The sequence below is a fragment of the Dendrobates tinctorius genome, unplaced genomic scaffold (assembly GCF_039654945.1).
Source record: "Dendrobates tinctorius isolate UK_male_01 unplaced genomic scaffold, ASM3965494v1 ptg000125l, whole genome shotgun sequence".
Classification (NCBI taxonomy): Eukaryota; Metazoa; Chordata; class Amphibia; order Anura; family Dendrobatidae; genus Dendrobates; species Dendrobates tinctorius.
Genome location: NW_027361793.1, coordinates 409,670 through 423,240, shown reverse-complemented (window position 1 = coordinate 423,240; position 13,571 = coordinate 409,670). Strand labels below are relative to the sequence as shown.

Here is a 13,571-nt window from a genome sequence, read left to right as displayed (position 1 = left end):
CCACACGGCTCCGCCCCGTACACATCGCACCCACACGGCTCCGCCCCGTACACATCGCACCCACACGGCTCCGCCCCGTACACATCGCACCCACACGGCTCCGCCCCGTACACATCGCACCCACACGGCTCCGCCCCGTACACATCGCACCCACACGGCTCCGCCCCGTACACATCGCACCCACACGGCTCCGCCCCGTACACATCGCACCCACACGGCTCCGCCCCGTACACCTCGCACCCACACGGCTCCGCCCCGTACACCTCGCACCCACACGGCTCCGCCCCGTACACCTCGCACCCACACGGCTCCGCCCCGTACACCTCGCACCCACACGGCTCCGCCCCGTACACCTCGCACCCACACGGCTCCGCCCCGTACACCTCGCACCCACACGGCTCCGCTCCGTACACCTCGCACCCACACGGCTCCGCTCCGTACACCTCGCACCCACACGGCTCCGCTCCGTACACCTCGCACCCACACGGCTCCGCTCCGTACACCTCGCACCCACACGGCTCCGCTCCGTACACCTCGCACCCACACGGCTCCGCTCCGTACACCTCGTACCCACACGGCTCCGCTCCGTACACCTCGTACCCACACGGCTCCGCTCCGCACACCTCGTACCCACACGGCTCCGCTCCGCACACACACGGCTCTGCTCCATACACCTTGTACACACGGCTCCGCTCTGTACATCTCGTACACACACGGCTCCGCTCCGTACACACATGGCTCTGTTCCGTACATCTTGTACACACACAGCTCTGTTACATCCACCCCGTAAACCCCTCCTGACCCCACACAAACTTACCGGCATCCAGCACCATGGCAACCAGCACAGACTGCAGCGTCCTGCACACACTGAGGGCCCTGATCATGTGACCCCTGACTCCTTCCCCTCCTGTGACCTCATCCCAGGTCCTGTGCACACAGAACAGCCATCCCACACTCCTGAATGCGCGCCTTCCACCTGCCTCAGGGAGTGAGACATGTGGTGCACCGCGGGCCGCAGATGACTGCCTCAGGGGCCGCATGCAGCCCGCGGGCCGCGTGTTTGAGACTTCTGGTTTAGACAGTCAGGCCTGGGCCCTACTCTGCCCCATCTATTTTAAGGCCTGTTGGCACATACGCAGGTGAACTTCAAGAGTTAGGGTCAATCCTGATTGGGCACAACTTGTCGTGGTGTTATGGCTTTTACCCTTTTGTTTGATCAAAAATGTCAATTAAGCACCCTATGTTATTTACATGTACTATGACTATTTATTTACTGCAGGGTATCTGCTCATTTTGTTTTTATCCAAGGTTAAGATTATTTTATAGAAATTAAAATCAGTTTTATTAGATGATAATATTATTACAACTACTACATATTGGGAAAGGATCTTGGGAGCTAGAAATATATTATTATAATTAAAGCAAAATCAAGTACCGTAATTTCTAGAAAGAATATTCAGCGGAGATCTCACCTGTGATATATGATTGATCGAGGACTCCATCCTCCTGAGTTGAGAAGCCTGAATATCCAGCATCTGGAGGACATTGTTGGCTAAGGTGTTGATGAGATAAGCCACACTAGCTAAGGACTGTGTTGTATAGGCTTTGGTTTCTTCTAGAGCTCTTTGCTTATCTGCAGACTAAAGGGATAAAACAATGCAAAAGTTAATTGCCAGATGGATCTGTTGCATAGCACTCCATTATATTTGGTCACATTCATACAAGGTAAGGTTGACAAGGCTGTGATGGGGCGGGAAGAGCCCACACCAGAAAAGTTTGTTGATTGGCTGTGCTGCAGTCTTTCAACAAGCTTTGTTCAGGCTGCCGAACCAGAAAAGGGTCAATTTCATGGTAACTTACGTTACATTCACAAGTCAAAAACTGAGTTAATCATGGCTACAAACTGTTCTTTGAAGGCAGGCACAAAAATGAGTGAATGTATATTGTACATTACACTATTCTCAATAGATTTCAACACAGTTTGGTTTTTCAACAATACAAATTAAATACAAAATACAGTGTTATTACTTGGTAACTTACGTTACAAAGCGGATGGTAACTTACGTTATAATAAGCTTATTTCATATGGGAAGCAAACTTATTGTAGTTACTAATTGTGTTGTAACATAAGTTACCATGGAATGACCCAACAGTTACATGGACTTCAGTCATAAGTCCGTGCACAGTCATAAAGTGTTCGGTACAGACCCTGAACTTTAGCATTTGGGTTCGCAAAAAAAACAAAAAAAAAAACACACAATATAAAAAGCTGTAATATTGCAGGGGAAACTGGGCAAAATACATGAATGAGGAAGGTTATGGAGGGATACTAAAATAACAAAGGGGATGGACAATGTATGGCGACTCCCTTCCATATAAATTAAACCTTAATGCCCAAATCGCCACTCTATTGTGACTGGAATGCAGCCCAGGTATAAGTATTCTGACTAAAGTGATGTCCACCATATGATGGCACAATTCCAGGTAAATGCGGCAATAGCCGCTAACATTATCCTATTTGCCAGACAGACAAAAAAGCATAAGTAAGAGCAATAATAGCTACCTGAATAAGGCTAAGTTCACACGTAGCGGAACTCCCGCAGAAGCTACCGTCGGAATTCCAGAATTCCATTCCGTAGGAAAAATCGCATTTTAAATTCCCGCGATTTTCCCGTGGAAAAACTAGCGATTTGCAAGCGTAATTAGCTTGCAGAATGCTAGCGTTTTCCAAGCGATCTGTAGAATCGCTTGGAGAACTGATTGACAGGTTGGTCACACTCATCAAACATAGTGTTTGACAAGTGTGACCAACTTTTTACTATTGAGGCCGCCTATGCAGCATAAGTAGTAAAAAGATCTAATGTTAAAAATAACATTTTTTTTTTTTTTTTTTTTTTTTTTTAAATCGGGTTATATTCACCTTCCAATGTCCCGCGCAGTGTTCCCAGGCCTCCGCAATGCTCCGACAGGTCCCGTTCCCAGTGATGCATCGTGGCAATGACCTCTGATGACGTTGCGGTCTCGCGAGACGCGACGTCAGCAAAGGTCATTATCGCAATGCATTACTGGGAACGGGACCTGCCGCGTGTATCGCTGAAGCCTAGGGACGCTGCGCGGGACAATCGGAAGGTGAATATAACCCGATTATTTTATTTTAATTCTATTTTTTACAGGGATATGGTACCCACAGCCCGGAGGACAGTCTCCTCTCCTCCGGACCGTGGGTACCAACTGCAAATGTTCTGCTTACTTTTCACATGGTGGGCACAGCCACATGCGGAAAGTAAGCAGAACAATGCATTACTATGTGGGCGGAATTGCAGAGATTCTGCAAAATAATGAGCATGCTGCGTATTTTTCCGCGATGCGATTCCACCACGGAAAAATCCGCAGCATTAGCACAGCATTGCGGAATCCCATAGGATTGAATGGGATGCTGTTTTTTTGCGCTTTCACGGCAAAATTGCACGTTAAAAACTGCCACGAAAACGCAAAAAAAGTGACATGTGAACGCAGCCTAAGGCTGCAACGAGAATAGTGCTCAAGCGACCCCTCACCCCGACGCGCATTTCACTGTTTCATATAATGAATAAAGATTTTCAACTGGAATATTTCATTCAGTGATAAATAAATGAGAGTGTGTGTGTGTGTGTGTGTGTGTGTGTGTGTGTGTGTGTGTGTGTGTGTGTGTCAGCCACGCCCACTCCACAGAGCAACCAATCACTAAGCATCTTTCATTTCACCAGAGCTGTGATTGGTTGCTATGGGCAACAGTTTTCCTTGTAGACAGTTGTGGTAACTGAGGTCTATTATTCTTATTTCTATGGTGTTATCGTCCTTCTGTAAAGCTGGAAATGATTTATTACCATGCTGACACAGACTGCAGGGGGAGCCCAGTATCACACAGGATAAGATTAGACACATGGCTCAGCAGACAGTATCACACAGGATAGGATTAGGTACACATCTCAGCACACAGTATCACACAGGAGAAGATTAGATACACAGCTCAGCACACTGTATCACACAGGATAGGATTAGATACACGGCTCAGCAGACAGTATCACACAGGATAGGATTAGATACGCTGCTCAGCACACAGTATCAAACAGGAGAAGATTAGATACACAGCTCAGCACACTACCATACAGGATAGGATTAGATACATGGCTCAGCAGACAGTATCACACAGGATAAGATTAGGTACACAGCTCAACACACAGTATCACACAGGAGAAGATTAGATACACAGCTCAGCACACTGTATCATACAGGATAGGATTAGATACACGGCTCAGCACACTGTATCATACAGGATAGGATTAGATACACGGCTCAGCAGACAGTATCACACAGGACAGGATTCAAAGTTGGAGTGGAGCACCTTGGGCCCATCAGAGAAGATCATTTTTGGGTCTGGCAGGACACGGCCATCGACCTTGCACAATTCATAGGGTGTCTCAACAGTAATGATCTGAACATCACGCTCACTTGTGAGTGGGATGTGACCAAAATGAATTTTTTGGATGTTACCATCAGCAAGGATCACAGTGGTAATGTGCACACAGACATTTTCCAGAAGGCTACAGCCACAAACACATTGTTGCATGCCTCCTCCTGTCATCCTCGCCATATGGTCTCTTCCATACCAGTGGGACAGTTCCTCTGTCTGTGCCGCATTTGCTCAACTGACACGGACTTTGAGAAGCGGACAGAGGAACTGAGGATGCAGTTCCTCAAACGCGGGTACAGCAGACGTGTGATTAAGAAGGCATACCATAGGGCGAAACACTATGCGCAACCGTCTGCTGTATAAACAATGGGGAGGTGAAGAATCTGATGTGAAGTGTCAGCCTAAGTTCATCACGACCTTTTATCCACATTCGGATAAGGTGAGATCCGCACTGGCCAAGGCATGGCCCATCTTGCAAGTGGATCCGGTCATTGAGAAATTTTTCCCAAAATGACCACTAATCACATTTAATACAAAAAGGGTGGGGGAACAAGAGGCGCAATAGTGCCCTATCACTAGTGACACTACGATGTGAGTGGTGTAATGCAGTACCACTCACCTATTCCAGTTGTGTGACCCACAACTGGCTTGAAGACATAACACAGTATCAGCTGCTGCAGGACCTCCACCGACCACTCCAACGTGGAAAAACTGCCAGAGAATACGGGAAGCAAGGTGTGCCACAGTCCGCGCTGCTGAGTCCACAAAATCACCTGGGATGCAAGATGTTGTAACACTGTACTTCTTTATTCCTTCCTACGCGTTTCGGCGCCCTTCCTGGCACCTTCCTCAGGGATAGCCCACGCGGACTTATCTACATTGGGATGACGACGAGACAATTCAAAGTCCGGGTAAGGGATAATGTCCTGGGAATCCAGGCGGCCGCGAACCACATGGACACGACCACTCTCAAAACGATCCCTAAACACTTTAAATCTTTTCATCAGTGTGACAGCACTCTCTTCAGAGTGCGTGGCATTGATTGTTTAGGACATTAATATTAGGGGAGGTAATCTGTCAAAACGCCTTGGCCAGTTAGAAGCACGCTGGATTTGGACCCTTAATACCTTTCAACCCCTGGGGATCAACGAAAATATTAGTTTCACACCATTTTTGAAGTCGTCAGTTCACTATGCTTCGATGTATCTCCACATCATTTGTTTTTAATTGGTTTTAATTTATTTCTCTTTTTATGCTTAGGTGTTCTACTTTCTTTGTATATGTATACCCGGAAAATTGGAAGTTGTCGACCATCTGGGATCTTTCATTACATCTGAGGGGACTATCATCATCTATATATTGTCTATGTGCCTTGATATTGTCTCGTACTTTATAAATCATGGTGCATTTACATGTGGATGTATAAAATCCTATCCTTTTGAAATGATTTGTGTGTTTGTATATATATTAATTTGTCCAGGTTAACTGGCTACTTTGCTTTCTGTTTGTGCATTATTTAACTTTGTAATGTTTCTTCATGCCCATAAGTTGCCAGCAGTTAATATGATTCCTCTTTTCATTCTTTGTGGTGCGCATGCGCCGTGGCTGCCGCTCTGTGACTCAGCGGTGCGCCGACTTCCGGGTCACGTGGGGCCCCACGTGTTTCCGGCACTCGGCTGCCTGGCTGTGCGCAGCCTGGCGGACGCGATGGTAGCCATGGCGCCACATTGAATTTCCGTGTTGCGGATTCATCCCTGCCCTGCCAAATGCCCCTTGAGAAAGGCACCGCTGAAACGCGTGTCGGGGCGGGTGGGTCTGTCCTGGAGAGTGATCCACGCTACAGAAGGTACCATATTTATACTGATATGTGACGCTTGTGCTATTTGAGCAAAACCTTCTTTTGCCATTACTATTTGGACACCATTGTAATTGTAATATGTAGTATATTGGACTATTTTTTGTGGACATTCTACTTCACTGGGCATATACACCCTGGGTGAGTTTTCTTGATGCTGGATACATCTGGGTACCATCTTTTAGCCCTGTTTTGTCCGTCCGTCTGTAGGATTTTATTGTATGCCTAATAAAGATGTTATATACCTTTGGACTTTATGACTGCCTGCTCTGTTTCATTGATTATTCAATGCAGTTGCCCATACTGTATCCATACTATGGTGGCTTTATGGGATAATGCTATTAATTGGACTCATATTGACTTTTGTTTCCAACCATGATGTTGATCAGAATTTTTCTATATCTTGGGGCCCACGATGTAACTACATAGAAATAAATACAAAACCACCAATTGTGTGGTAAAACACGTCAATATCATGGTATAATAAAAGGTAGTACAAGTCTTAATTATGTAGCAGAGGTTGGGGTAGCCCCCTGATAGAAAATAATGTAGCCCCCAGATAGAATATAATGTAGCCTCCCTAATAAAATATAATGTAGCCTCCCTCATAGAATATAATGCAGCTCCCCTCATAAAATAATGTAGCTCCCTTCATAAAATACAATGCAGCCCCCCTCATAAAATAATGCAGCTCCCTCTCACAGAATATAATGCAGCACCCCACAAAATATAATGCTGCACCCCCTCAAAGTATAATGCAGTCCCCACAATAGAATATAATGTAGCACCCTCATTAAATAATGCAGCTCCCTCTCACAGAATATAATGCAGCACCCCACAAAATATAATGCTGCACCCCCTCAAAGTATAATGCAGTCCCCACCATAGAATATAATGTAGCACCCTCATAGGGTATACTGCAGCACCCCTCAAATAGTATAATGCAGCCCCACCACAGAATATAATGCAGCCTCCCCTGAGTATACTGTAGCCCCTCAAAGGCAATAATGCTGCCCCCTCATATAGTATGAGGTACCCCCCCAAGAATATAATATAGTCCCCTGAGAGAATAATGCAGCCCCACCACAGACTATAATGAGGCCCCCAGAGCATACTGTAGCCCCCAGAATATAACGTAGTCAAATAAGAGAATAATGCAGTCCCCCCACAGAATATAATGTAGCCCCCTCAAAGTATAATGCAGCCCCCCTCATAGGGTATAATGCAGTCTCCTTCCACCTCCATCATTGTCCTCATCACCACCTCCATCATTGCATTCTCCCCCACCACTCCTACTATCATTGCCCTTTCCACCACCTGCATCATTGCTTTCTCGCCCACAACCCCCGCCATTGCCCATTCTACCACCTCAATCATTGCCTCCTCCCCTACAACCAACATTGTCCTATCCACCACTACCATCATTGTCCTTTTACACCACAACCATCATTGATTTCTCCGCCACCACCCCCATCATTGCCCATTTCAACACCTCCATTATTGCCTCCCCCCACCACCCCATCATTGCCAATCTCCACTACACACACAGCACCACTTTCTCTCTAACACGCAAAGCACCGCTCCACATATAAACATACACACATGTACTGTGCCGCACCACTCTCTCACACTCGCACACAAAGCACTGCACCGCATACACACACACACACCCAGCACCACTCACCTCTCTGTTGTCCTTCCTCATTCTCGGGTCCTCTACCAGAGGGGAACTTGCAAAGACCATATATTATATTATATATATATATAATACAGCAAATGATACACAGAGAAACACAGTACAACAAACGTATAAAAAATACTCTGCTGTAAAAAAAATCTAACAATAAACAGCAAGTGCTAGTAAAAAGATAGCAAAACAGGGTATTTATTTGATACGTTTTTTGCAAAAAATGTATACTAAGCCGCTCTACCAAACGCCAAGGTATATCCACCAGAGCAGTCCTAACCAATGTATTTAAAACCTGACCATGTGAACAGTACCTATATGAGCAGGACTCAGAAAGGCAACGTCTGATGTGGACACGCTGTGTAAGACGGCTTTATGTGTGCATGGCCCACAAGGGAGGGGTGGAGACCTCCCAAAAACTTGCAAAAGCAAGAAACCAATTGAATACAAACGCATGGGCCATGCACACACAGTGAACAAGTTGGTAAGACAGTGTTCACACCACCAAAGAGACTGAAACACAGAGAAACAGTACAACAAACGTGAAAAAAATACTCTGCTGTAAAAAAATATCTAACAATAAACAGCAAGTGCTAGTAAAAAGATGATAACAAAACAGGGTATTTAGTTGATACGTTTTTTGCAAAAAATGCAAAAGCCGTCTTACACTTCGTGTCCACATCAAACATTGCCTTTTTGAGTCCTGCTCATATAGGTACACAACTGTCAAACATAGTGTTTGACTAGTGTGACCAACTTTTTACTATCAAGGCTGCCTATGCGCCATCAGTAGTAAAAAATATAAAGTTAAAAATAATTTAAAAAAAATAAAAAATGGTGTTATTCTCACCTTCCGGCGTCCCCCACAGCCTTCCCAATCCTCGCGATGCTCCCGGCGAGTCCCGTTCCCAGTGATGCTTTGCGACAATGACCCTAGATCGTCATCTCGCGAGACCGCTACGTCATCAAAGGTCAATGTTGCAAGGCATCACTGGGAACGGGACTTGCTGGGAGCATCGCTGATGCCTGGGGAAACTGCGTGGGACGCCGGAAGGTGAGAATAACACCATCTTTAATTCATTTTTTTACAGGGCTATGGTACCCAGGGCCTGGAGGAGAGTCTCCTCTCCTCCAGACCCTGGGTACTATCCGTACATGATCTGCTTACTTTGCGCATGGTGGGCATAGCCACATGCAGAAAGTATGCCGAATAATGCATTCCCATGTGTGTGGAATTCCCGTGATTCCGCAAAAAGAGCATGCTTGCGTATTTTTCCACGATGCGATTTTTCCACTGAAAAATACGCAGCATTAGCACAGCATGTACAGAATGCCATTGAATTAAATGGGTTGCTTATTTTATGCGTTCCTCGGGGAGAAAAAAAACGTGGCAAAAACGCATAAAATCCCGCGGGAATTCCGGACATGTGCACATAGCCTAAATGTTCTAGAAAATATTTACCAGTAATTTGATTTTCCAGAACCCAAGATATCAAAAACAGAGCGAAAGGGTCAAGTCCGACAGCAGGACAGGAGACCTATAAAGAAAAAAGAAAAAACAGCGTCTTCCTTCAGTGGATCCCGAAGAGGAACACCACAATTTTTCTTCTGCTAAACTAAGGGCTTGTTCACATGGTGCGTTTTTGATGCATACTTTTCAAGGGAAAAAACACAGCACTTTACAGTACCCTTCCTGACATGAGACCTAGTAGTACATCTTATGATATGTACCCCATGTATGGAAAGGACAGCTTTATCTTTGGATAATTATTACAAAATATGCTTTTAATTACCTTTTGGCTCAAGTGTAACAGTTTAACATAACTGACTTGTTTTTCTCATTTACAAAGAATAAAAAAAGAAAAAAAATGATGACATGCTCAGACACCCCCTTAAACTCTGATATTTCTGCACTGTCAGACTATAAGGGTATGTGCACACGTTGCGGATTCGTGTGCGGATTTTTCCGCGCAGAATCTGCAGGTCAAAATGCCTGCGTTTTACCTGCTGATTTACTGCGGATTTGGCCTGCGTTTTTACACCTGCGGATTCCTATAATGGAATAGGTGTAAAAAATCCGCACAAAGAATTGACATGCTGCGGAAAATAAAACGCTGTGTTTCTGCATGGAACTTTCCACATCATGTGCGCAGCACTTTTTATTTTCCATTGCCTAAGGCTAGTTTCAGACTAGCGTTTTTTGCCAGCAGCCGCTAAGGCCGGCCCCCTCCGCCTAGTATCGCACACGGCTGCATGCGATCTGCACACCCTATCTTTAGCATGTCAGAAGGTAATGTAATTATTGTATTGTTAACTTTATTACTTATGACTGTTGTGTTTGAAACTGTTCAACTGTAAAGCGCTGCGGAATATGTTGGCGCTATATAAATAAAGATTATTATTATTTTTATTATTAATGTGGCCGGAAATCGCATACTTGTGGTCACATGACAGCCCACTCCCAGAGTTGGAAAATATTCACAGTGTGCACGATGTGAGGACTCAAGTTTGCAGTCACATAGGCTGAACATTACCTTTAAATATGTATTGGGGAAAAATATGATAAAGATCAGAGGGTTTGTATCAATTTTTGTTCGCGTATCATCCTAGAAACAATCACAAAACTACTGGTAGGCTATGTGCCCACATTAGCGTTTTAAAACGGATACAAAACCGGACTTCTTCCCAGAAAACGCGTGTTTTTTTTCAGCGCTTTTTTTGCACAAAAACCGCGCGTTTTTGATGATTTTTTTCCGCGCGTCTTCTGGACTCATCGGAAATAGCTAAAAACGCAGACTGAATCGGAAAATAATGAGCATGCTGCGTTTTTAGTCGCTAAGCGTTTCCTATGCGGAAAAAAAGCATCAATTGGCACAAAAATGCCAAAATGCATTAAAATGAATGGGAAGCTTATTTTAAGTTTTTCTGAAGCGTCTGATCCGGCATAAACGCTTAAAAAAACGCAACGTGGGCACACAGCCTTAGGGTATGTGCACACGTGTATTTTCTTTCCCATTCATTTCAAAACAAAAAATGAAAATACTACAGATTGGAAACTGCTTCAAATCTGAAAGAAAAAATAAATAAGCAGTATGTACATGAGATTTCACTTTGCTGGTACTGTAAAACGCTGTTTTTTTTTTCTTTTTTGAAGGGTGGATTGTGTCAAAAAAGGAAAAAAAAAAAAAAAAAGTGTGAACATATACTTTTATGATTCATAAATTATGTGTTCCGAGTTCCCCTCAAAGGAAAGAACCACCTGCAACAAAACCAATACCAGACATGCTACAGTTGTAGAGAAACCACATCCCAACCTGCAGTTTCCAAATTGTTTGATTAGAAAAAAAAAAAAAAAAAAAATACAGGGTGGGCCATTTATATGGATACACCCGGGTGAGCCATTTATAAAGATGCAATCCAAAATGGCCGACTTCAAAATGGCCACCATGGTCACCACCCATCTTGAGTTTCCCCCCTCCCATATATTAATGTGCCACAAACAGGAAGTTGATATCACCAACCATTCCCATTTAATTTTGGTGTATCCATATAAATGGCCCACCCTGTATGTTCACTTTCATACAAACATGTGGATATGGGTGTGAACCAGACCTTAGAATTTAGGAAAAGCAAAAAATCTGGCAACAAAGGGAAAAAAAAAAAACTGGCAATACACATACAGTTTTTGATGTAATAATGTAATATAAAAGGCATTGGCACGGGAGGAACGTACAGAGAGTTGAAGCCAAGTGCGTGAAACGGCTGTTGTCCACTCTCTGTACGTTCCTCCTGTGCCAATGCCTTTTAACCCCTTCACGACCAGTGACACAGTGTATGCGTCATGAAAGTCGGTGCCATTCCGACCAATGACGCATACCCTGTGTCATGACTTCAAAGCCCCCCTGCGGGTCGGGTGACCTAGGTCACTGAAAGGTCACCCGACCCGCAGATACAGGGGGCTTTGTACTTCACCACGGGGGGTGTGGCTTCGCCCCCACGTGGCTACGATCGCTCTGATTGGCTGTTAAAAGTGAAACAGCCAATCAGAGCGATAGTAATATTTCATCAATGAAAATTGATGAAATATTACAATCCAGCCATGTCCGACGCTGCTGTAGCATCGGACATAGGTGGTGACACCGATCAGACCCCCCCCACGGTTAACGGGGGCGATATGCCCCCCGCCACGTCATCATCTGCCCCCTCGCCTTCCCTCCGCTCCCCCCGCCTTCCGATCGCACCCCTCCCACCCCCGGTACTCACCGAGTGCCGCTATGGCTTCCGGTGTCCCGCGGTCCCAGACCATGGGCGCCGCCATATTGGAAAATGGCGGGCGCATGCACAGTGCGCCCGCCGGCTGCAATTTCCTTTCATTCATTTTGATCACTGTGATAAACTCTCACAGTGATCAAAATAGAATGAAAAGTAAATAAACCCCCCGATTATCACCCCCATAGGCAGGAACAACTAATAAAATAAAGAAATTATTTTTATTTTTCCATTAGGGTTAGGGTTGGAACGAGGGTTAGGGTTGGAACGAGGGTTAGGGTTGGAACGAGGGTTAGGGTTGGAACGAGGGTTAGGGTTGGAACGAGGGTTAGGGTTGGAAAGAGGGTTAGGGTTGGAATTAGGGTTAGGGTTGGAATTAGGGTTAGGGTTGGAATTAGGGTTAGGGTTGGAATTAGGGTTAGGGTTGGAATTAGGGTTAGGGTTGGAATTAGGGTTAGGGTTGGAATTAGGGTTAGGGTTGGAATTAGGGTTAGGGTTGGAATTAGGGTTAGGGTTGGAATTAGGGTTAGGGTTGGAATTAGGGTTAGGGTTGGAATTAGGGTTAGGGTTGGAATTAGGGTTAGGGTTGGAATTAGGGTTAGGGTTGGAACTAGGGTTAGGGTTGGAACTAGGGTTAGGGTTGGAACTAGGGTTAGGGTTGGAACTAGGGTTAGGGTTGGAACTAGGGTTAGGGTTGGAACTAGGGTTAGGGTTGGAACTAGGGTTAGGGTTGGAATTAGGGTTAGGGTTGGAATTAGGGTTAGGGTTGGAATTAGGGCTGTGGTTAGAGGTGTGTTTAGGCACATCACGGGGGTCTCCAATCACGACATGGTGCAACCATTGATTCCAGCCAATTTTGAGTTCAAAAAGTCAAACGGTGCTCCCTCCCTTCCAAGCCACGACGTGTGCCCAAATAGTGGTTTACCCCAACATATGGGGTATCAGCGTACTCAGGAAAAATTGCACAACAACTTTGGGGGTCTAATTTCTCCTGGTACCCTTTGGAAAATAAAAAATTGGGGGCTAAAATATTTTTGTGGAATTTTTTTTTTTTTTTTATTTTCACGTCTCTGCGTTATAAACTTCTGTGAAGCATTTGGGGGTTCAAAGTGCTCACCAGGCATCTAGATAAGTTCCTTGGGGGGGTCTAGTTTCCAAAATGGGTCACTTGTGGGGGGTTTCTATTGTTTAGGCACATCAGGGGCAAACGTAACGACGACCGCAGACCATTCCATCAAAGTTTGCATTTCAGAACGTCACTACTTCCATTCCGAGCCCTTACGTGTGCCCAAACAATGGTTCCCCCC

General features: G+C 45.2%; 1 protein-coding gene across 30 annotated transcripts in view; it reads right to left on the bottom strand.

Annotated features, from left to right (window-relative positions):
* ABI2 (abl interactor 2) overlaps positions 1-13,571 on the bottom strand; it is a 152,383-nt gene that overhangs the window by 96,335 nt on the left and 42,477 nt on the right. For all 30 annotated transcript variants that reach the window (XM_073541831.1, XM_073541832.1, XM_073541838.1 and 27 more), the window contains exon 2: positions 1,473-1,640. In XM_073541831.1, the coding sequence (XP_073397932.1) occupies positions 1,473-1,640 (168 nt within the window). The remainder of the gene's footprint in view (positions 1-1,472; positions 1,641-13,571) is intronic.